This window comes from Entelurus aequoreus, linkage group LG12 (assembly GCF_033978785.1).
Source record: "Entelurus aequoreus isolate RoL-2023_Sb linkage group LG12, RoL_Eaeq_v1.1, whole genome shotgun sequence".
Classification (NCBI taxonomy): domain Eukaryota; kingdom Metazoa; phylum Chordata; class Actinopteri; order Syngnathiformes; family Syngnathidae; genus Entelurus; species Entelurus aequoreus.
In genome coordinates, this window is record NC_084742.1 from 35,282,606 (window position 1) to 35,306,981 (window position 24,376).

At 41.0% G+C, this 24,376-nt stretch overlaps 1 protein-coding gene and 1 long non-coding RNA gene across 2 annotated transcripts in view; one reads left to right on the plus strand and one right to left on the minus strand.

Moving 5' to 3' along the window:
• Positions 1-544: 544 nt before the first annotated feature.
• On the minus strand, positions 545-1,504 carry LOC133662817 (uncharacterized histidine-rich protein DDB_G0274557-like). Its single transcript, XM_062066983.1, has 2 exons — positions 1,106-1,504; positions 545-1,017 (listed from the first exon to the last, which is right to left on the minus strand). Exons 1-2 carry the CDS (start codon positions 1,401-1,403, stop codon positions 899-901), a joined length of 417 nt encoding a protein of 138 aa, XP_061922967.1. The 5' UTR covers positions 1,404-1,504; the 3' UTR covers positions 545-898.
• A 4,097-nt stretch (positions 1,505-5,601) lies between these two features.
• Positions 5,602-24,376, plus strand: part of LOC133662132 (uncharacterized) — a 36,412-nt gene continuing 17,637 nt past the window's right edge. Inside the window, exon 1 of the long non-coding RNA XR_009828069.1 lies at positions 5,602-5,950. This is a non-coding gene — a long non-coding RNA (uncharacterized LOC133662132). The remainder of the gene's footprint in view (positions 5,951-24,376) is intronic.

Sequence of the window (24,376 nt, forward strand, 5' to 3'; positions counted from 1 at the left end):
TGTGTGTGCGCCCACACGCGCGGGGGGTTGAGGGGCCAAGACCATGTCAGGCCCAGGGGGCCAAAATTTCTTAATCCGCCCCTGGTAGCAGCTATCACTATTTCCTGTTGTTAGCATCTCGCGCCTCGTTATTTGACAATGGACACATCAAAGGCTCACCAATGTGGAGATGAGTTATTGATAATAACTAAATAAATAAAATAAGCTTCTTTGTTGTTGTTAGCAGTGTTCACTCTTAAGTCGGAAACGGAAGTTCCGCTTGGTGAATATCTTTATCTACCGCCACAACATAATGATAGAAAATAAGACAATTCCCGCAACTTAATACATATAAGACCTAATTTAACCCTTAATGTAGGCCAAAAATATATAGCATATGCGTTAAAAAATTTACAAATCTTCAATGTGATGACGCTGCAATATTTGAAGCACGATGTGTATGACAGTTTCCTTAAGGTTTATGCTATCTTTTTATTTTAACCAATTTGTAAAATGGAAAAGATTTCACAGAACATAAACATTTTTAGCATATTTTTTTGTCTGAGTTTAATGCAAGCCATTAAAAACATGATCAACATCCAACAAGGGTCCATGGTCTGGTCTCACCAGGCTTCAGATCGGCCGACACATGAACAAGCTTTGTAGAGTACAGGGCTGGGGCCAGTGGACATTTTGGTAGCTGAACAACAACAAAATTCATTATTTCTGGTCATTAAAAACAACTTCTAACAATTAATATACACAACATCTAAACTGTTAAATATAAAAGAAAATATGCAATCATTCAAACAGTTAATTAATTCAGCAGAATATGACACCAAATGATAATAATACATATTGCATAGGGACAATTTTGACTCCGCATCACTAGTATGTTTAATTGACTGACTTTTTTTCTTTACAAACCATAGATTCTGAATAGGGTGATGTGAGTAGAAGACAAATCATTATGAGAAATATCGAGTAGCGCGCTCGAATGTGCAAGCAAAGCTGCTAAACCTGCAGTGATAACCAAAGCTGGATGGGAGAAAGGAACATGATAATAACAATTAGTATACAAACAATGCACTTGACCTCTCATGTTGTCTTCTTCTTTTGAGCTCACCTTGTATCTGTGAGTGCTTTTGGATAGAGGCACCGCCATTAGTGCAGGGACAGAAGTGGTTATGGGGGAAGTCACAGTCATGGTAATGGTGATGGTGTTGTTGGTGGGGTTGGTGTTGCTGGTGGTGCTGGTGGTGATAGATTTGCTTGGAAGTGAAGTCAGAGTGATGGTGGTGGTGGTGGTGGTGGTGGTGGTGGTGATAGATTTGCTTGGAAGTGAAGTCAGAGTGATGGTGGTGGTGGTGGTAGTGGTGGTGTTGCTGGTGGTGGTGATAGATGTGCTTGGAAGTGATTTTCATGGTAGGGACAGTGGTGGTGGTGGGAGGAGCAGCAGCAGTGGTGGTGGGAGGAGCAGCGGTGGTGTTGGGAGGAGCAGCGGTGGTGTTGGTAGGGGCAGCGGTGGTGTTGGGAGGAGCAGTGGTGGTATTGGGAGGAGCACCGGTGGTGTTGGGAGGAGCAGCGGTGGTGTTGGTAGGGGCAGCGGTGGTGTTGGGAGGAGCAGCAGCAGTGGTGGTGGGAGGAGCAGCGGTGGTGTTGGGAGGAGCAGTGGTGGTATTGGGAGGAGCACCGGTGGTGTTGGGAGGAGCAGCGGTGGTGTTGGGAGGAGCAGCGGTGGTGTTGGTAGGGGCAGCGGTGGTGTTGGGAGGAGCAGCAGCAGTGGTTGGGGGAGGAGCAGCGGTGGTGGTGGGAGGAGCAGTGGTGGTGGTGGGAAGAGCAGCGGTGGTGTTGGGAGGAGCAGCGGTGGTGTTGGGAGGGGCAGCGGTGGTGTTGGGAGGAGCAGCGGTGGTGTTGGGAGGAGCAGCGGTGGTGTTGGGAGCAGCGGTGGTGTTGGGAGGAGCAGCGGTGGTGTTGGTAGGGGCAGCGGTGGTGTTGGGAGGAACAGCGGTGGTGTTGGGAGGAGCAGCGGTGGTGTTGGTAGGGGCAGCGGTGGTGTTGGGAGGAACAGCGGTGGTGTTGGGAGGAGCAGCGGTGGTGTTGGGAGGAGCAGCGGTGGTGTTGGTAGGGGCAGCGGTGGTGTTGGGAGGAACAGTGGTGGTGTTGGGAGGAGCAGCGGTGGTGTTGGTAGGGGCAGCGGTGGTGTTGGGAGGAACAGTGGTGGTGTTGGGAGGAGCAGCGGTGGTGTTGGTAGGGGCAGCGGTGGTGTTGGGAGGAGCAGCGGTGGTGTTGGGAGGAGCAGCAGCAGTGGTGGTGGGAGGAGCAGCGGTGGTGGTGGGAGGAGCAGCAGTGGTGGTGGGAGGAGCAGCGGTGGTGGTGGGAGGAGCAGCGGTGGTGGTGGGAGGAGCAGCAGTGGTGGTGGGAGGAGCAGCGGTGGTGGTGGGAGGAGCAGCGGTGGTGGTGGGAGGAGCAGCGGTGGTGGTGGGAAGAGCAGCGGTGGTGTTGGGAGGAGCAGCGGTGGTGTTGGGAGGAACAGCGGTGGTGTTGGGAGGAGCAGCGGTGGTGTTGGTAGGGGCAGCGGTGGTGTTGGGAGGAACAGCGGTGGTGTTGGGAGGAGCAGCGGTGGTGTTGGGAGGGGCAGCGGTGGTGTTGGTAGGGGCAGCGGTGGTGTTGGGAGGAACAGTGGTGGTGTTGGGAGGAGCAGCGGTGGTGTTGGTAGGGGCAGCGGTGGTGTTGGGAGGAACAGTGGTGTTGGTGGGAGGTCTGGGACGGGTAGGTTGCACTGCCCCATGGCTGCCCCCAAACATCCATGCCAGGATCAAAAGCAGCAGCCCACTATTAAACATGTCTGCAATGCAATGATCACACACAGTTAACAAACATTATGACACATATACCGTCAGCCAGAGATCTTCAACCTTTTGGTGGATCAGGGGTTTAGGGAAACATTTTGGTTGACTTTTTGGTCGTTGTGTCTGACTCACTACTTCGAGTCCAACAACTCACACAGTTCTACAACTACACCGATGAAGATTACAGTGATGTCACTTTTTCGACTTTACAGACTTCATCATGTCTCCAATTTCGCCCCTATTTCCTGACTATCGCGATCGACCCTCGTTAAAACAATAAACTAGTGGGTCACAGACTTTTTTTCACCAAGTACCACATCAGAAAACACTTGGCTCTCCCAAGTACCACCATAATGCCTTTCATTCATCCATTTTGTACCGTTTGTCTCTTTCGGGGTCGCTGGAGCCCATCCCAGCTGCACTCGGGCGGAAGGCAGGGTACACCCTGGGCAAGTCGCCAACATGGACAGACAACATTCACACTCACATTCACACACTAGGGCCAATTTAGTGTTGCTAATAATCTATCCTCATGTGCATGTCAGACCAACATTAAAATACAATAGCATAGTAGGCCTAACCATTCATTAAAAACAAGGCGGCGGTTTTATTTAACAAGTATATTTAATATTTTGGCCACTGTAACATTACACACAGTTTGAAAGGAACACTGTATTTGACAATTTCAGTAAGTGGTTATTTGTCGTGACAGCACGGTCGAACAGGGGTTAGTGCTGGTGCCTCACAATAAGAAGGTCCTGGTTTCGATCTCCAAGCTCGGGGTCTTTCTGTGTGGAGTTTGCATGTTCTCCCCGTGAATGCGTGGGTTCCCTCCGGGTACTGTGGCTTCCTCCCACCTCCAAAGACATGCACCTGGGGATAGGTTGATTGGCAACACTAAATCGGCCCTAGTGTGTGAATGTGAGTGTGAATGTTGTCTGCCGAGCGATGAGGTGGCAACTTGTCCAGGGTGTACCCAGCCGTGCGCCCGAATGCAGCTGGGATAGGCCCTAACAACCCCCGCGACCCCGGGAGGGACAAGCGGTAGGAAATGGCTGGATGGATAGGTTGTTTGTCGACCGACTATATGGAGCCCGCGTACAACTAATAGTACCACTGTTTGAGAATCACTGCTATCGACAATGTTCATGAAAGCCAGAGTGGTCAATGAATCTATGCTGCGACAAGACCTGGTAGGAGTGGACGAGGTTATCCTCATGACTAGCCTGGAACACTATTTTAAAAAGGTAAAAACGCCCCATAGAAATATGGGGAAACAACTACAAATGTGCGCTTCTTTCACTAACGGTGTTACAAAAGAGATCAATTAGAATAATACATCATGTTGGATATAGAGAACACACACACCTTTTATTTATTGAATCGCAAATATTGAAAAATTAACGATTTGGTGCATTTACAAACAGCTAAAATTATGTACAAAGCAAACTATGACCTGCTACCCAATAATGGTAAATGGTAAATACTTGTATAGCGCTTTTCTACCTTCAAGGTACTCAAAGCTCTTTTTCAGGGTCAAACACTGATGACATCTATTAAACAGACAAGAAGCAAGGATTTAAACAGAGACAGGATTAAATTTGGCTCAATGAGGAGAAACGTCTGGGCTGTACTCTTTGCACAGTCTTCCACCACGCTCTGACGAAAGATTGCACGCCTCCTCTTTTATTTGGACTTTCCCTGATTACATGGCAACAGCTGTTTCTAAGGGGAGAGGGGGGTCGTAAACAGCTGTTGCCCTTGGTCACAAAACAGTTCAAAGAGAAGATGCCTGGAGCTTGCGTCAGGTCCTGCTTCCTCTCCGCTTTGTAGATCTCGGGTCAAGACAAAATCTTCTTGTGGATTACAATAGATCAAAGAAACCGACGCCTTTATGTCGCTTCCCATCGTACACAGTGGAGTTTTACAAGCCTTCTGCTTGGTAAGATCAAAGATAGCTTTTGTCTGCTCGCCGGGAACTCATTGAAACACAAAGTTTTGTGATAACTTAGATATAATTATTCTGACACTCTTTGACACTAATTCCACATTCACTCATTCACACACACCGATGGCGGGAGCTGCCATGCAAGGCCCTAACCACGACCCATCAGGAGCAAGGGTGAAGTGTCTTACTCAAGGACACAACGGACGTGACGAGGTTGGTAGAAGTTGGGGATCGAACCAGGAACCCTCAGATTTCTGGCACGGCCACTCTCCCAACCGCGCCATGCCGTCACCCGTTCTAATGTACAACAATTCTTATCAACAAAAGAAGAGAAATATAACCTTGGAGGAAAATCTAATTTAAAACAATTGTATGCGCGTACAACACTTAAAACCTGTAGCATATCAGTATGTGTAATTAAATTATGGAATGGATTAAGCAAATAAATCAAACAAAGCACCAATATGATTCAGTTTAAGAGACTGTTCAAACTACAAGTGTTCACAAAGTACACATAAAACATATATTTTTTTTTTTTAGATAATGATTTTTTTATTTAATATTTATTTTCTTACTTATAGTACAATGTCTATTTATTATTTAATCATTGTTGTATAAGCGGAAGAAGATGGATGGATGGGTGGATGTTGTGTTACAAATAGAGCACAAGGAAATGGAGTAAAATTGCTATGAAATGAAATGGGGTAGGATGAAATAAGCTCTGTGTGGTATTCTTAGGTTGTGGTGTGTTGGTTCTCTGTCCCCGCACCTGTTCTCACTCTCTCGCTCCCCCCGCTGTGGGGCGTGCAGCTGGCTCGAGACAGCAGGACACACCTGATTCTAATTAAGGGTCACACTACTTAACCGTGCTGGTGCAGCTTGACGGCGCCGGAGCTTTGTACTGAGTTACCACAGCCACGTCTTCCGTGGTCTCGCAGGAGAAAGTACTCGTCTTTTACATGCCCGATTTCCCAGGTCTGCCCAGTACTTCCTAGTCTTGCCTAGAGTCCTTATTTTTGTACTTTGATTTTCTTTGTCGTTTTGGCGTGCTAGTTTTTGCTGCCATAACCTTCTTTTTTGCTGCCTTATTGTGTTTCCCTCACAATAAAGAGGAATACTTTTTGCCAAACGCTGACTGTCCCTGCATTTTTGGGATGGACAACACCCGCAGGTAACACTCTGCTTCTTCCTACTCTTTTTCGGACGTGCTGTAATGAAACAACTGGAAATATGTGATGCATTTCATTTTATCGTATGCATGTTCGAAATAAACTGATACTGCAAACTGATACATCTCAACTTTGCCGTGAAAAAGTGTGTCCATCTGGTTATATTACATGAGACACCTGTTCTCCCCTGGGCCCTCATGTAACAAGAGTTAAGTAGATTTCCTACAAAAAAATAGACGTACGTTCAAACCCAGGAATCAAAGTACGCAATTAAAATTCCGATGTATTAAAGCAGGGGTCCTCAAACCTTTTGACTCGGGGGGCCGCATTGGGTTAAAACAATTTGGCTGGGGGCCGTGCTGTATATATATATATATATATATATATATATATATATATATATATATATATATATATATATATATATATATATATATATATATATATATATATATATATATATATATAGATATATATATAGAATAGAATGGACTTTATTGTCATTATATTTGCATATAGCGAGATTAAGGACTCCAACTTAAAGGCCTACTGAAACCCACTACTACTGACCACGCAGTCTGATAGTTTATATATCAATGATGAAATCTTAACATCGCAACACATGCCAATACGGCCAGGTTAACTTATAAAGTGCGATTTTAAATTTCCCGTGAAATATCCGGCTGAAAATGTCTCGGTATGATGACGTTTGCGCGTGACGTCACGGATTGTAGCAGACATTTTGGAACAGCACGGTGGCCAGCTTAAGTAGTCTGTTTTCATCGCAAAATTCCACAGTATTCTGGACATCTGGGTTGGTGAATCTTTTGCAATTTGTTTAATGAACAATGGAGACAGCAAAGAAGAAAGCTGTAGGTGGGATCGGTGTATTAGCGGCTGGCTACAGCAACACAACCAGGAGGACTTTGAGTTGGATAGCAGACGCGCTATCCGACGCTAGCCGCCGACCGCACCAATGATCGTGGTGAAGTCCTCCGTCGCGCCGTCGATCGCTGGAACGCAGGTGAGCACGGGTGGTGATGAGCAGATGAGGGCTGGCGTAGGTGGAGAGCTAATGTTTTTAGCATAGCTCTGTAGAGGTCCCGTAGCTAAGTTAGCTTCAATGGCGTCGTTAGCAACAGCATTGCTAGGCTTCGCCAGTCGGGACAGCATTAACCGTGTGGTTACAGGCCCAGGGTTCAGTGTCTCCTGAGAGTAGAAGTAAGTAGTATTGTTGATCTTCGGTCTATCCTTCCAGTCAGGGGCATGTTTCTTCTGTTTCTATCCGCAGTTAAGCACGATGCTATCACGTTAGCTCCGAAGCTAAAGTGCTTCACCGATGTATTGTCGTGGAGATAAAAGTCACTGTGAATGTCCATTTCGCGTTCTCGACTCTCATTTTCAAGAGGATATAGTATCCGAGGTGGTTTAAAATACAAATCCGTGATCCACAATAGAAAAAGGAGAAAGTGTGGAATCCAATGAGCCCTTGTACCTAAGTTACGGTCAGAGCGAAAAAAGATACATCCTGCCATCCTGCACTGCACTCTAATCCTTCACTCTCACTTTCCTCAGCCACGAATCTTTCATCCTCGCTCAAATTAGTGGAGTAATCGTTGCTTTCTCGGTCCAAATCGCTCTCGCTGCTGGTGGGAATGATTGTAAACAATGTGCAGATGTGAGGCGCTCCACAACCTGTGACGTCACGCTACTTCCGGTACAGGCAAGGCTTTTTTATCAGCGGCCAAAAGTTGCAAACTTTATCGTCGATGTTCTCTACTAAATCCTTTCAGCAAAAATATGGCAATATCGCGAAATGATCAAGTATGACACATAGAATGGATCTGCTATCCCCGTTTAAATAAGAACATTTCATTTCAGTAGGCCTTTAAGGTGTGGTAGTGGGAACAAATATGGGATAAAAATAAATAACACAAGAACTAATAAAGATAAAACTAAGAATTGAAGTAAATAGACTACTATCCAATAAAAATAATAAGCAATCCTGTACAATATACAAAAAAATATACAAAATACTGTACAATACACAGAACAAGACAAGAGTACCGGAGTGATAACAATCAGTGTCGGATGTATTGCACTCGAAGGGTAATATTGCACAGTAGGGTTTTAGGGTAGGATATTGTATGGGGGTGAATTATTTATTATAAGTTAGAGTTCAAGATGGTGACAGCTCTGGGAAAGAAGCTGTCTCTGAGCCTGTTTGTTCTGGCTCTGATGCACCTGTAGCGCCTGCCCGATGGTAGCAGGTCGAACAGGTGCAAGCCAGGGTGTGTGCTGTCCTTGGTGATGTTTTTTGCTCTGTGGAGGGGAGGGGGCAGCCGATGATTTTTTGTGCCCAGCCGATTAATTTTTTTGTGCTGTTTTTTGTCATATATATATATATATATATATATATATATATATATATATATATATATATATATATATATATATATATATATATATATATATATATATATATATATAGGACAGTGCACAAGGAATATATATATATATATATATATATATATATATATATATATATATATATATATATATATATATATATATATATATATATATATATATATATATATATATATATATATTCCTCGATATATATATATATATTCCTCGATATATATATATATATATTCCTCGTGCACTAATTGACTGAAAGAGTGCGCACTTGATGACACGTTATCGATGGGAAAAATGCATTTTTAGACGATATGATTTGCCTGAGCAGTTAGGAGACACAGAGTAACAAGCGGTAGACAATGGATTAGAAAGGACAGATTTTAAAAAATTATAATACAAAAATATTGATTTATTTTTTGTAAAACTTGGACTTCCTGCAGGCCGTAGTTTGGGGACCCCTGTATTAAAGTGTGAGCATGAACAAATCCAAGCACATTTATTTGTTTACATCCCAAGTACATAAAATTGGTCACGCCCCCTTATAAACACGCAAATCATATTCAAAGTAAGCTATGCCCAATCGCAGGTTAGTTGAGGGGCTTCCTTCTCATGTATGGAGCGAATGACATGCAGAGCGATTGTCAGTCAGCCTGTCATTGTCGTGTCTACGAGGAATAAAACAAAAGAAAACAAAAAAAAGAAATGGTCGTGTCAGGAAGAAAGAGGAGAAGAAAATAGATGTGTGTGGCCAAAACTAACTCCGGTAAATAAGTGCTGCACGCCTTTGAAAAAGATAGTTGCTACAATGATACGTACACTTTAGAAGAGGCGGGTGACTTTGATTACCTACATAATAAATATTCTTTGTGTAATTTACAACAAAATGTGTTCCTACAAGTGTTGTCCCGATACCAATATTTTAGTACCAGTACCAAAATGTATTTCGGTACTTTTCTAAATCAGGGGGACCACAAAAAATTGCAATATTGGCTTTATTTTAACAAAAAATCTTAGGGTACATTAAACATGTTTATTATTGTGATCGAAGAACAATTTTGTCCCTAAATAAAATAGTGAACTTAGACAACTTTTCTTTTAGTAGTAAGTAAACAAACAGACTCCTAATTAGTCTGCTGACATATGCAGTAACATAGTGTGTCATTTCTCATTCTATTTTGTCAAAATGATGAGGGACAAGCTGTAAAATGGATTATTAATTCATTCTTCCATTCCATCCATAGTTTCTCTTTTAGCATGTTCTATCTACACTTCTGTTAAAATGTATTAATCACTTATTCTTCTGTTTGATACTTTACATTAGTTTTGGATGATACCACAAATGTAGGTATCGATCCGATACCAAGTAGTTACAGGGTCATACATTGGTCATATTCAAAGTCCTCATGTGTCCAGGGACATATTTCCTGAGTTTATAAACATAATATGATTTTTTTTTAAAGGAAACAAGATTTTGTGACGATTAAAAAATATCGATGTAATTATAGTACTATCAACTAGATACGCGTTTGTACTTGGTATCATTACACTGGATGTCAGGTGTAGATCCACCCATGGCATTTGTTTACATTCAGGGTGCTAGCTTGCTGTTAGCTATTGTATCCTCTTAAGGTGTGTAATGAAGCATGTTTAGCTATTCCTCGTCCTGCAGGGATGATACTTGTAAGAAACTTACTTTGTCGCCATGGAGGCGAGGATTACTGATTTAGAAGTAGCTAAAACACTGCCGACTGCGAATGGACGTTCGCCGCTAGCTAGCTAGCCATGTCTTAAAGCACCTCTTCCTGAGGGCGTTTCAGTGTTCGGCTCGCAGAACCAGCAATGTCACGACGTGACGACGTGCCGTCATGTCCGGGGACCGGTACTTTTCAAACAGTATAGTAGCGTTTTTGATTCATTAGTACCGCGATTCTATACCAGTTCCGGCATACTGTACAACCATAGCTCCCACAGTAGCCTACTCACATGAGCTAGATTAGAGTTTCATGTAAATGTATGTTTTGTTTGTTTAAATGCGATCTTATAAATTTGAATGTGCCAGCGCTAACAAAAATGATGTGAAATACTTGGACTGTTTACTCAATTTGTTATTCCAACGCGAATCGAAGTCGAGACATTCCCTGGGTCTGCGGTGCAAATGTGCTGCCGCCCGCCCGACATGACCAAGGAGTCACAGGTACACATTGTGACAGCAATAGGTGGAAAAATGATGGCCTACATAAATTAATACATGTCCTCACAAATAATATGAATATAAAGCATTAAATGCATTGGTGAAAAAGTGAATTTTGTGTCTTTGCCTCAACCTTTTTTACAATGTAGACATCCAATGTTGGCAAAGCCCGAACGACCACCTCCATGTGTCACCAAAATACCCACAGCCAGGAGGAATGTGTGTACGCCAGCGCACATTTCCACGTCAACGTCAGTCTTGACACATCTCACCTTTGCCGTGAAAAAGTGCGTACCCCAGGTTTTTGCCTGTAAGCAAGTTTGTTACATAAGGGCCCAGGTCTTAAAGGCCTACTGAAATGATTTTTTTTTATTTAAACGGGGATAGCAGATCTATTCTATGTGTCATACTTGATCATTTCGCGATATTGCCATATTTTTGCTGAAAGGATTTAGTATAAAACAACGACGATAAAGATCGCAACTTTTGGTATCTGATAAAAAAAAGGCTTGCCCCTACCGGAAGTAGCGTGACGTAGTCAATTGAACATATCCGCAAAGTTCCCTATTGTTTACAAGGATGGCCGCCAGAAGTGAGAGAGATTCGGACCGAGAAAGCGACGATTTCCCCATTAATTTGAGCGAGGATGGAAGATTTATGGATGAGGAAAATGCAAGTGAAGGACTAGTGGGGAGTGGAAGCGATTCAGATAGGGAAGATGCTGTGAGAGCCGGGGGTGACCTGATATTCAGCTGGGAATGACTACAACAGTAAATAAACACAAGACATATATATACTCTATTAGCCACAACACAACCAGGCTTATATTTAATATGCCACAAATTAATCCCGCATAAAAACACCTAGGTGTTTGTTATGATAGCTCCTAGCTCCTAGCTAGTAGCTCGAGCTAGTTATAGCTCGAGCGGGTTATATGGACGGGATCCCGTATATATAACCCGCCAATACAATTCAAACACCTGCACAACACACACACTCACTCAGCCCAAAGGATCGTTCACCTAACCCAAGGTTCATAAAGCTTATATATTTAACCAAAGTTACATACGTGACACACACGTACGGGCAAGCGATCAAATGTTTGGAAGCGCGTGGGTGGGACCTGATATTCAGCTGGGAATGACTACAACAGTAAATAAACACAAGACATATATATACTCTATTAGCCACAACACAACCAGGCTTATATTTAATATACCACAAATTAATCCTGCATAACAAACACCTAGGTGTTTGTTATGCTAGCTCCTACCTACTAGCTCGAGCTAGTTATAGCAAGCGATCAAATGTTTGGAAGCGCAGCTACGTACTCACGGTATCGCGTCTGTGTATCCAAATCAAAGTCCTCCTGGTTAAAGTCTCTGTTGTCCGAATTCTTCGATCTTGACTGCATCTTTCGGGAATGTAAACAAACACTGGCTGTGTTGTGTTGCTGACCTCCCTTGCAAAATATCAGCTTCGCACCGACAACTTTCTTCTTTGCTTGCTCAGCTTCTTTCTCCATAATGCAATGAACAAATTGCAACAGATTCACCAACACAGATGTCCAGAATACTGTGGAATAATGAGATGAAAACAGAGCTATTTCGTATTGGCTTCAATGGGGAAGCCATACCTCTGTTAAACTGGCTACGTCACGCGCATACGTCATCATACCGAGACGTTTTCAAGCGGAAGTGCGGCGGGAAATTTAAAATTGCACATTATAAGTTAACCCGGCCGTATTGGCATGTGTTGCAATGTTAAGATTTCATCATTGATATATAAACTATCAGACTGCGTGGTCGGTAGTAGTGGGTTTCAGTAGGCCTTTAAGTCTCCTCTTAAATCCTACCATACCTTAGCAAAGACCACAGTTTTATAATTTGACAAATATAGTCAAATCCCCCCTTCCCCCCCAAAAAAAAAATCAACATAGTATTTTGCTTACCTGTTTTTAAATTAGGACAATGAAGTAAAGATCTTTCCAAAATTCTGTGAAGTGTTCTGTTAGCGGCGCTTCCCTGCAGGTCCTAACTTAGGTTCTCAGTCCGTAATGCACAAGTTCCAAAAGAAACAAATGAACACAAAAATTCCCCTGTTTACCGTAAGTCGTTCGACAACTCTCATAGTTGTTTTATCTTGTTTGGTCAATCTGCCCGCATCGCATCACAAAACTAGTTTGTCGATCTCATCAGTAGTAAAATGTCCCTGGCAGGTACGATAAAGTAATCGAAGACAAACAATCCCAGACCATGTCTAATACTACGAGAGCAATAGTTTGACAGTGGGCGAGACAGCTTGTTTTTTAATATGATAAGTATGGGTTAAATAAGTCATGTGTGTGAACAAAGCTCTTGGATTTTAATACACTATCTGTTCTGTTGGAGTGGGCCATAATGGGAATTTTTGTATCTATCCAATACCAAGTAAAACTGAGTAAATTCCTGTCATTAATGAAAGTACATATTACACTGAGGATGGTTTTAATAGTACAATGGGTCCAGTGATGGACAAAGCACAGTCTATCATTCATTTCAACAGCCGCAGTCTAAACTGTAATAGGTAGAAGTAACTTATTAAAAGGCGCATATTGACATGTGCCGGATCCAAACCCCTGACCAAATGATGACTTCACATTCACTATGATCATTTTTCTACCATTTAGCTCACAATTAAGACGTAGTCTTTAGAACCGATCCAAAGCGAGCGCGTCAACTGGCATCTGAGGCAACTATTGAATGACAGTGGCCATGTTGTTTACAGCAATGTAATGTTCATATGTCACACAATCATGAAGTAAGAGGGCAGCGAAATGATGAAAGACACATACAGGTAGAAATGTGTATTCATGCACACTGCATACATCGGTGTAAGAAGCAATTTCAGAATCAGAATCAGAATCCCTTTATTGTCATTGTATGGAATCAACGAAATTGGACCGCAATCCAGCTCAGTGCTTTTAAAACAAACCTACATGAAATAGTGTTAAGACAACAACAATAATAAAACAATTAAAAATTTTAAAACATAATAAAATGTTAAAAAAAACATATTGCACAGTAGATCTTTATCAGAGGTAAGCAAGTAATAAAGTTGTGAGTGTTAAGGTAAGTGCAGAGTTTAGGGCAATAACAGCTATAGGATAGAAACCGTTTTTCAGTCTATTTGTCCTTGCTTTGATGGTCTTATAACGCCTCCCTGAGGGCGTCAGTTCAAGTCAGTGGTGACCTGGGTGGGATGAGTCCTTGAGGATGCTGTTTGCTCTCCTGTTGCAGTGTCTCTTATGAAGGTCCTCTAGAGATGTAAGAGGACATGCAGTGATCTTCTGGGCCGCGTTTATGACCCCCTGTAATCTCTTTCTCTCTGCCACCGTGCATCTCAAAAACCACACGGAGATGCCATAGGTCAGTATTGACTCAACGGAGCAGGTTATCAGCCAGATCTATTTTCCTCAGCCTTCTCAGAAAATACTCTTTGCTGACCTTTTTTCTGGAGTGCAGTGGTGTTGCTTTTCCAGGTCATGTTGCTTGAGATGTTCACGCCCAGGAATTTGCACTCTGAGACCCTTTCCACCCCCTCTCCCATGATGTAGATGGGCTGGATGAGCTCAGTGATTTTTTTCCCTGAAATCAACAATCAGCTCCTTGGTCTTTGTGGGATTGAGAATGAGGTTGTTTTTTGCATAGTGGTCTGACAGTGCCTTCACCTCTTCTCTATAGGCAGTCTCGTCCCCTTCTGTGATGAGCCCCACCACTGTAGTATCATCCGCAAATTTGATGATGGAATTGCTAGGATGGATGGGAATACAGTCATGGGTGTGAAGACTGTAAAGCAAGGGGCTCAAAACCCAGCCCTGTGGGGCACCGGTGCTGACGCTGAGGGTTGAGGAAAGATGGTGTCCGACCTTCACTCTCTGAGGGCAGTTCGTTAGAAAGTCCTTAATCCAGTAACAGATCTGTTGAGACAGTCCTAACTCCAGCAGCTTGGGAATCAGTCTGCTCGACAGAATGGTGTTAAAGGCACTACTGAAGTCAATGAAGAGCAGCCTGACATAGCTTCTTGGCTTTTCCAGATGTGTAAGTGTGGAATGGAGTACTTTTGCTATGGCATCCTCTGTAGATCGGTTTGCTCTATATGCAAACGAGGGTCGAGTGTAGGTGGTATGAAATCGGTGATATGGCTTCGGACCAGTTTCTCAAAGCACTTCATGATGGTTGGTGTGAGAGCTACTGGCCGGTAGTCATTTGGGCTGCTGGCGTTTCCCTTCTTTGGTAGGGGGGATTATTGTGGAGGACTTTAGGCAAAGTGGAATCACGCCCTGTGATAGGGACTGGTTGAATATTTTAATTAATTTAATTCATTGTCAAACGGCGAAGTGCAGCATCAGGTGTTTTGAGCATCTAATTGTCTTAATGCAACACACCACGCACACTCACACTTTAAGAGCTAACTTTTTTTTTTTAATATGCAACTGTATTGGCATTATTTGTTAAGAATCTTTCATGTTTCCTTCTTCCGCAGTAAGAAAGATGTAGGAGTGGAGAGGCAGAGATGTGGGCACCGCTTTGTGGCTGAGAGGCCTCAGATTGGTGGAAAATTGACATCCTATAAATATTAATCTTTACACTTTAGCGCTCACATTTAGATTTAGATTTAAATTTAACTAGAGATGTCCGATATTATCGGCCGATAAATGCTTTAAAATGTAATATCGGAAATTATAAGTATCGTTTTTTTAATTATCGGTATCGTTTTATTTATTTTATTTTATTTTTTATTAAATCAACATAAAAAACACAAGATACACTTACAATTAGTGCACCACCCAAAAAAGCTCCCTCCCCCATTTACACTCATTCGCACTCATTCACACAAAAGGGTTGTTTCTTTCTGTTATTAATATTCTGGTTCCTACATTATATATCAATATATATCAATACAGTCTGCAAGGGATACAGTCCGTAAGCACACATGATTGTGCGTGCTGCTGGTCCACTATTAGTACTAACCTTTAACAGTTCATAAATGATAAATGATATTGTACTCATTTTCATTAATTACTAGTTTCTATGTAACTGTTTTTATATTGTTTTACTTTCTTTTTTATTCAAGAAAATGTTTTTAATTTAGTGGAGTTTGCATGTTCTCCCCGTGACTGCGTGGGTTCCCTCCGGGTACTCCGGCTTCCTCCCACCTCCAAAGACATGCACCTGGGGATAGGTTGATTGGCAACACTAAATTGGCCCTAGTGTGTGAATGTGAGTGTGAATGTTGTCTGTCTATCTGTGTTGGCCCTGCGATGAGGTGGCGACTTGTCCAGGGTGTACCCCGCCTTCCGCCCGATTGTAGCTGAGATAGGCTCCAGCGCCCCCGCGACCCCGAAGGGAATAAGCGGTAGAAAATGGATGGATGGATGGATCTTATTTTATTTTATAAATTTTAAAAAAAAGGACCTTATCTTCACCATACCTAGTTGTCCAAATTAGGCATAATAATGTGTTAATTCCACGACTGTATATATCGGTATTGGTTGATATCGGTATCGGTAATTAAAGAGTTGGACAATATCGGAATATCGGATATTGGCAAAAAGACATTATCGGACATCCCTAGATTTAACATTTAGGTTTCGATTTAACATTTAGCGGTCACATTTAGATTCAAGATTTAGGTTTAGAGTTAACATTTAGCGCTATTTAGATTCAGGTTTAGATGGGGGTAGTAGAGATCATTAGTAGTGTGTTCACGCCGTTGTTGGCCAAGTGGTTTCTTCTGAAACCTGATCCATTATAAATCCTCTGCACATGCAAGATGCTTTCAGATTATGTCATGTATGCTCTGATCTCTGCCGCACTGCTCAGGTGTGTTTCAAGGGCGCAGGGGCCAGCTTCCCCTGTTGCCGACAACCCCATGCCAGGAAACTAATAAGAAAGCCTCAAAACAGGCAGACCACCCAACACCTACCTACGCACAGACCTCGATTATGACTTAGCAAAAATAAACTGGAAATCCTTGAAGTGAACATCCGAAGATTAAGCACTATTATCGGGGACCCCTCCAACCTCTGTTCAGAAAAATAAGCCATCAATTGTCATCTTGGTAGAGACGTTCCTGGACTCCACCATTCCAGACGGGGCACATTCCTGGCTACTCACTCAGCTGTAGCAGAGATCGCATTGGGGCGACCGGAGGTAGTATAGCAGTCTACTGTCTAGAAGGTGTATCCATCTACCACAATCCATCCAAAGACCCTGAAGACTTCGATCTTAAGTTGTTCACTGTTGCTCTGAAGTTAAGGAGGCTGCTGATAGGGGCTGTTTACCGCCCCCCAAGTGCCTCCAATGAAGTCTTAGACTACCTCGACAGAAACACCTTCTCTGTGATGGACGAGTTCGGAGCCCAGTCAGTGATGCTCATTGGCGATTTCAATGTACACCACAAAGAGTTCCTGGGGTACACTTATTAATGATCAGAAATTATGTATATTGAGGCACACCTTTAAAAATCTGACATTTTGGGATTTCACTCACTGTACGCAGTTATTGAAGGAGTACCTCAAGGTTCCATCTTGCAGCACATTTTTTGCTATCTATTGCATTGGTAATCTATTTCGTTATTTTGATTAACGCCATTGATGTTGAGATGTTGGCTCTGTATCCGTATTGGTTGTCTGTGAGTGTTTCATTTTTATTCATGAATTTGTCCCATCTGTTCAAGAGTTTTTCAATCATTTTAGAAAATTGTGGAAGTAGAGAAACAGGTCTGTAGTTTGTAAACTGGTGTTTGTCACCAGTCTTGTAAATTGGTACGACTTTTGCTATTTACATTGTATCTGGGAATTTCCCTGTTTAAACTTATAGGTTGCTGATATGTTACATTTTCTGAAATCTCTTCAATAACCTGTTTTATCGTTTCCATATCAATCAGTTGAGGTCTTGATTTAAATTTTTTCACAATATTGATTATTTCCTCTTGTCACACCTTCGAGGAAAATCGAGTGGGGATTTCTGTCTATAGCAGGGGTGTCAAACTCAAATACAGAGTGGGCCAAAATTTAAAACTGAACAAAGTCGCGGGCCAAGGTTGAACAAATTAACCTTTTAATAGGGACCCAAACAAGTTTTGCATTGAATATTGAACAATCAAGGCTTGTATAACTTTATAGTGAAGTGCAAAATCGAGTTTCAAATAATAATAATAATAATAATAATCAAAAAATATCAATGGCATATCAAATACAATTTGAATAAAAATTGAATGCCTCTTTTCTATTTGCAGCCTTCTGAGGTAAATATCAACATTAACTTTTTCCACAGGCTAATAAATTTGAAAATAAAATAACAATGAATAAACCAACCATTCAGGACTTTAAACTGCTCAGTTTGCAACACACTGATCTATTCTGATGTGCCCAAGCCAGATATCTGGCATCTTTTCTTGGATGCTAGTTCATTAATGTCGGGGCTCAGGCTTTGCGCTGAGGCAACCTTCATTATCGAACGAAGGTGTTCATCAGTCATTATATCTCGTAGTCCACCCAGACCACAGTCTTGGGGGCGTGCCTTAAAGGCACTGCCTTTAACGTCCTCTACGAGCTGTCGTCACGTCCACTTTTCATCCATTATAACAACGTGCAGGCCCAGTCACAAGATATGTGCAGCTTCTGTACGCACACACACGTGAATGCAACACATACTTGATCAACAGCGATACAGGTTACACTGAGGATGACCGTATAAACAACTTTAACACTGTTAGAAATACAAACCCCGTTTCCATATGAGTTGGGAAATTGTGTTAGATGTAAATATAAACGGAATACAATGATATGCAAATCATTTTCAACCCATATTCAGTTTAATATGCTACAAAGACAACATATTTGATGTTCAAACTGATAAACTTTTTTTTTTGTGCAAATAATCATTAACTTTAGAATTTGATGCCAGCAACACGTGACAAAGAAGTTGGGAAAGGTGGCAATAAATACTACTAAACTTGAGGAATGCTCATCAAACACTTATTTGGAACATCCCACAGGTGAACAGGCAAAATGGGAACAGGTGGGTGCCATGATTGGGTATAAAAGTAGATTCCATGAAATGCTCAGTCATTCACAAACAAGGATGGGGCGAGGGTCACCACTTTGTCAACAAATGCGTGAGCAAATTGTTGAATGGCACATGTTGCAGCCATTAAATTCTAAGTTAATTATTATTTGCAAAAAAAAAAAAAGTTTATGAGTTTGAACATTAAATATCTTGTCTTTGTAGTGCATTCAATTGAATATGGGTTGAAAATGATTTGCAAATCATTGTATTCCGTTTATATTTACATCTAACACAATTTCCCAACTCATATGGAAACGGAGTTTGTATATGCCACACTGTGAATCCACACCAAAAAAGAATGACAAACACATTTCGGGAGAACATCCGCACCGTAACACAACATAAACACAACAGAACAAATACCCAGAACCCTTTGCACCACTAACTCTTCCGGGACGCTACAAAATACATCCCCCGCTACCACCAGACCACATGTTGCTCTGTTGAAGCAGCCTCCATATTATCTGGTTCTCCTCCTGTTGTCAACTGCTCTTGCATAGGATCGAAGATTGATGCGTAGCCCTGCAATGATGATGTCATTCTGTCGTGTAAACTGATCCACTTCCTCTTTGATGTTTTCTAAAACACTGATATTCCCCAGATTGGTGATATAACATATATAACATTAAAGGAAACAACAAAGGTATTTCCTTTTCTCCAACCATATCTGAGTTATTGTGTAGAAATATGGAGAAATAACTACAAAAGTACACTTCATTCATTAACGGTGTTACAAAAAAGATCAGTTAGAATAATACATAATGTTGGATATAGAGAACATACAAACCCTTTATTTATTAGATCAAAAATACTTGAAATTCCACGACATAGTGAATTTGCAAACTGCTAAAAATTATACACAAACCAAACTATAACCTCCTACCCAAGAATATACAACAATTCTTCCCAAAAAAAGAGGAAAAATATAATCTTAGAGAAAAATTTAATTTAAAACATTTGTATGCACGTACAACACTTAAGACCTTCAGTATATCAGTATGTGGAATTAAATTATGGAATGGATTAAGCCAGGGGTGTCCAAAGTGCGGCCTGGGGGCCATTTGTGGCCCGCAGGTCATTTTTTAACGGCCTCACGGCACATTTTAAAAATACGATTGGAAAATATTTAAAACATAAAAAATGGTATAAAAGAGCAAACAGGTGAAATGTAACAAGAAAATGTTGCAATGTTTACTCTAATAACACAACGCTGCCATGCAGGCTGTTTCTTTCTTTAAAAAAATAATAATGAATCAAAATCAATGTCATTATGAATTATTGACCTATTCAAGGCTCCAATTACATCACATTAATTAAATATTCCACTTTGAGATATTTTTTGGGGAAAATGTTGCATATTTTGTGTTTGCCATATAAAAAACTGAGCTGTTTTTTTTAAAGAAGGGCCTCAAACGAACAAACAAAAAACATAAACAACAATACAATTTATAATTGGCGGATATATCTGAAATTGAGATTATTGAGATTATTGTGTACAGTAAAAAAAACATATAATTTATTTTTTAACACTTTAATGAGAAGGACCCTTTCGGATCCCCAATAATAGTGTGATTTGTTTTTAAGTGTCATTGCTCAAAAAATAATAATGAATTAAAATCAATGGTGTTATGAGTTATTGACCTTTTTAAGGCTCCAATTATTATATAATGTCAAATATTCCACTTAAAAATTTTATTGGGTGAAAATATTGCATATTTTGTGTTTTTTCCATAAAAAACTGGGTTTTCTTTGACAAAAAGAGCATACAATTTAAATCTTTAAAAAAGTTATATTGACAGATAGACCTAATGTTTATCTAGAGATTTAAAACTTGAATAATAATAAACATAATAATACTGAATAATGACACATTTTTTATATTTTTTTGACCAAAACCCTTTGGGGTACCCGGGATCAAGCTTGAGTGGAGGCCTAAATGTACAAACCCCGTTTCCATATTAGTTGGGAAATTGTGTTAGATGTAAATATAAAAGGAATACAATGATTTGCAAATCCTTTTCAACCCATATTCAATTGAATGCACTACAAAGAAAAGATAGTTGATGTTCAAACTCATAAACTTTAGGTTTTTTTTGCAAATAATAATTAACTTAGAATTTCATGGCTGCAACACGTGCCAAAGTAGTTCGGAAAGGGCATGTTCACCACTGTGTTACATGGCCTTTCCTTTTAACAACACTCAGTAAATGTTTGGGAACTGAGGAGGCACATTTTTAAGCTTCTCAGGTGGAATTCTTTCCCATTCTTGCTTGATGTACAGCTTAAGTTGTTCAACAGTCCGGGGGTCTCCGTTGTGATATTTTAGGCTCCATAATGCGCCACACATTTTCAATGGGAGACAGGTCTGGACTACAGGCAGGCCAGTCTAGTACCCGCACTCTTTTACTATGAAGCCACGTTGATGTAACACGTGGCTTGGCATTGTCTTGCTGAAATAAGCAGGGGTGTCCATGGTAACGTTGCTTGGATGGCAACATATGTTGCTCCAAAACCTGTCTGTACCTTTCAGCATTAATGGCGCCTTCACAGATGTGTAAGTTACCCATGTCTTGGGCACTAATACACCCCCATACCGTCAGAGATGCTGGCTTTTCAACTTTGCGCCTATAACAATCTGGATGGTTCTTTTCCTCTTTGGTCCGGAGGACACAATGTCCACAGTTTCCAAAAACAATTTGAAATGTGGACTCGTCAGACCACAGAACACTTTTCCACTTTGTATCAGTCCATCTTAGATGAGCTCAGGCCCAGCGAAGCTGCCGGCGTTTCTGGGTGTTGTTGATAAACGGTTTTCGCCTTGCATAGGAGAGTTTTAACTTGCCCTTACAGATGTAGCGACCAACTGTAGTTACTGACAGTGGGTTTCTGAAGTGTTCCTGAGCCCATGTGGTGTTATCCTTTACACACTGATGTCGCTTGTTGATGCAGTACAGCCTGAGGGATCGAAGGTCACAGGCTTAGCTGCTTACGTGCAGTGATTTCTCCAGATTCTCTGAACATTTTGATGATATTATGGACCGTAGATGGTGGAATCCCTAAATTCCTTGCAATAGCTGGTTGAGAATGTTTTTTCTTAAACTGTTCAACAATTTGCTCACACATTTGTTGACAAAGTGGTGACCCTCGCCCCATCCTTGTTTGCGAATGACTGAGCATTTCATGGAATCTAATTTTATACCCAATCATGGCACCCACCTGTTACCATTTTGCCTGTTCACCTGTGGGATGTTCCAAATAAGTGTTTGATGAGCATTCCTCAAGTTTAGTAGTATTTATTGCCACCTTTCCCAACTTCTTTGTCACGTGTTGCTGGCATCAAATTCTAAAGTTAATGATTATTTGCACCAAAAAAAACGTTTATCAGTTTGAACATCAAATATGTTGTCTTTGTAGCATATTTAACTGAATATGGGTTGAAAATGATTTGCAAATCATTGTATTCCGTTTATATTTACATCTAACACAATTTTCCAACTCATATGGAAACAAGGTTTGTATATTTTTTATACATATATTGTATTGGTTTTTTAAATAAAAAATATCAAAATGGCCCCTGCTTGCTATGATTTTTCAGTGTGCGGCCCTCAGTGGAAAAAGTTTGGACACCCCTGGATTAAGCAAAGCAATCAAACAATGTACTAATATGATCCACTTCAAGAAACTCTTCAAACTTAAAGTGTCTACAAAGTACAAAGAAGAAGAACCATGAAAAACATTCTGAATTTATTTAATGCATCCATTCATTTTCAAAATAATTTTACTCATCTCACCATATGAAATGTAACTTACTTCACCGAGTTTTTTTTTTTTTTTTAATTATTATTGTGATTACTTATGGAGTATATTGTGAATAAATTGAGAACAAGAACTGAACAAAAGTTTTAGCAACTGTTATGTAAAAGAAAAGGGGTAGTATTAAATAAGCTCTGCTTCTTCCTACTCCTTTTCGAACATGTTGAAAAGAGAAGCTGGAAATTGTGATGTATCTTGTTGTATGCTTGCATGTTCCAAATAAACTCAAACTCAAACTATGGTTACAGTGTAGCCAAGTGCTATATATGCTTCATCATATGGATATTCTGGTACGGCAAAAAAACAATGTTTCCCGAGATAGCAAGCGCCCCCTGCCATCGCACCCCCCAAATATTTGAGAAGGAGTGCTCTAAACCAATACAAAAATGTCTGTCATACAGGAAACTGCTTTTCAGGAATTTCAAAGTTTAAAGACACTAAACTGAACATTACTGTTTTCTGTTTGTTACATTAGATGTTTACATTGTCAGTTTAAAGACATTTAAATAAGTTATTTTTATATTTGCTTGTTAAGTCAGTTGCTTATTTAGAACTGAGCTTCTGGACCACAGGCATAAATTGGATTGCCAAAAGTTGGTCAGATTTATAGTAGCAGCTATCACTGTGTTGTTAGCATTTCCTGTTGTTAGCATCTCGCGCCCATACTTGCCAACCTTGAGACCTCCAAATTCGGGAGATTTGGGGCGGGGCCGGGGGGCGGGGTTAAGGGGGGAGGAGTATATTTATAGCTAGAATTCACTGAAATTCAAGTATTTCATATATATATATATATATATATACATATATATATATATACAGTATATATAAATATAAATAAGGGCAGCACGGTGGCACAGGGGGTTAGTGCATGTGCCTCACAATACGAAGGTCTTAGGTTTAATACCGGGCTCGGGATCTTTCTGTGTGGAGTTTGCATGTCCTCCCCGTGACTGCGTGGGTTCCCTCCGGGTACTCCGGCTTCCTCCCACCTCCAAAGACATGCACCTGGGAATATATTGATTGGCAACACTAAATTGGCCCTAGTGTGTGAATGTGAGTGTGAATATTGTCCAGTTGTGTTGGCCCTGTGATGAGGTGGCGACTTGTCCAGGGTGTACCCCGTCTTCTGCCCGATTGTAGCTGAGATAGGCTCCAGCGCCCCCCGCGACCCCGAAGGGAATAAGCGGTAGAAAATGGATGGATGGATGGATATATATAAATAAAATAAATAATTGACTTTCAGTGAATTCTAGCTATATACTGTATATATATATATATATATATATATATATATATATATATATATATATATATATATATATATATATATATATATATATATATATATATATATATATATATATATTGTTTATATACATATAAATAAAATAAATACTTGAATTTCGGTGTTCATTTTTTACACATATACACACATAACACTCCTCTCTACTCATTGTTGTATTTGAAAGTGCAACGCTTTGCAGCCAGTAGCACAACTTTGAAGGAGCATAGATATGGGCAGTGTAATATTGTGGGTTGGAGTCAATAACCAGGCGAGGTGACGAAGTTACGTCTCTTTACTTCATACTTCCGGAAGAATAGTCTCCACTGCGGTGTAAACTAATGGGGATCCTTAATAAACTTAACTAAACTTCAGAACCAACTCCCACACTTGCCGTCAGGGTGCGCAATACAACGTAAACCGTTGGCCAACCAAAAAGTAACCACAGAACACTTACTTTTTGGTTGGCCAAGCGGACGTGACGACAGGCTGTCCTCACTCAGGTCCGCACGGACCTGTAGGGGGCGTGTGTTAAGTCCGTCTGGAAATCGGGAGAATGGTTGTCCCGGGAGATTTTCGGGAGAGGCACTGAAATTCGGGAGTC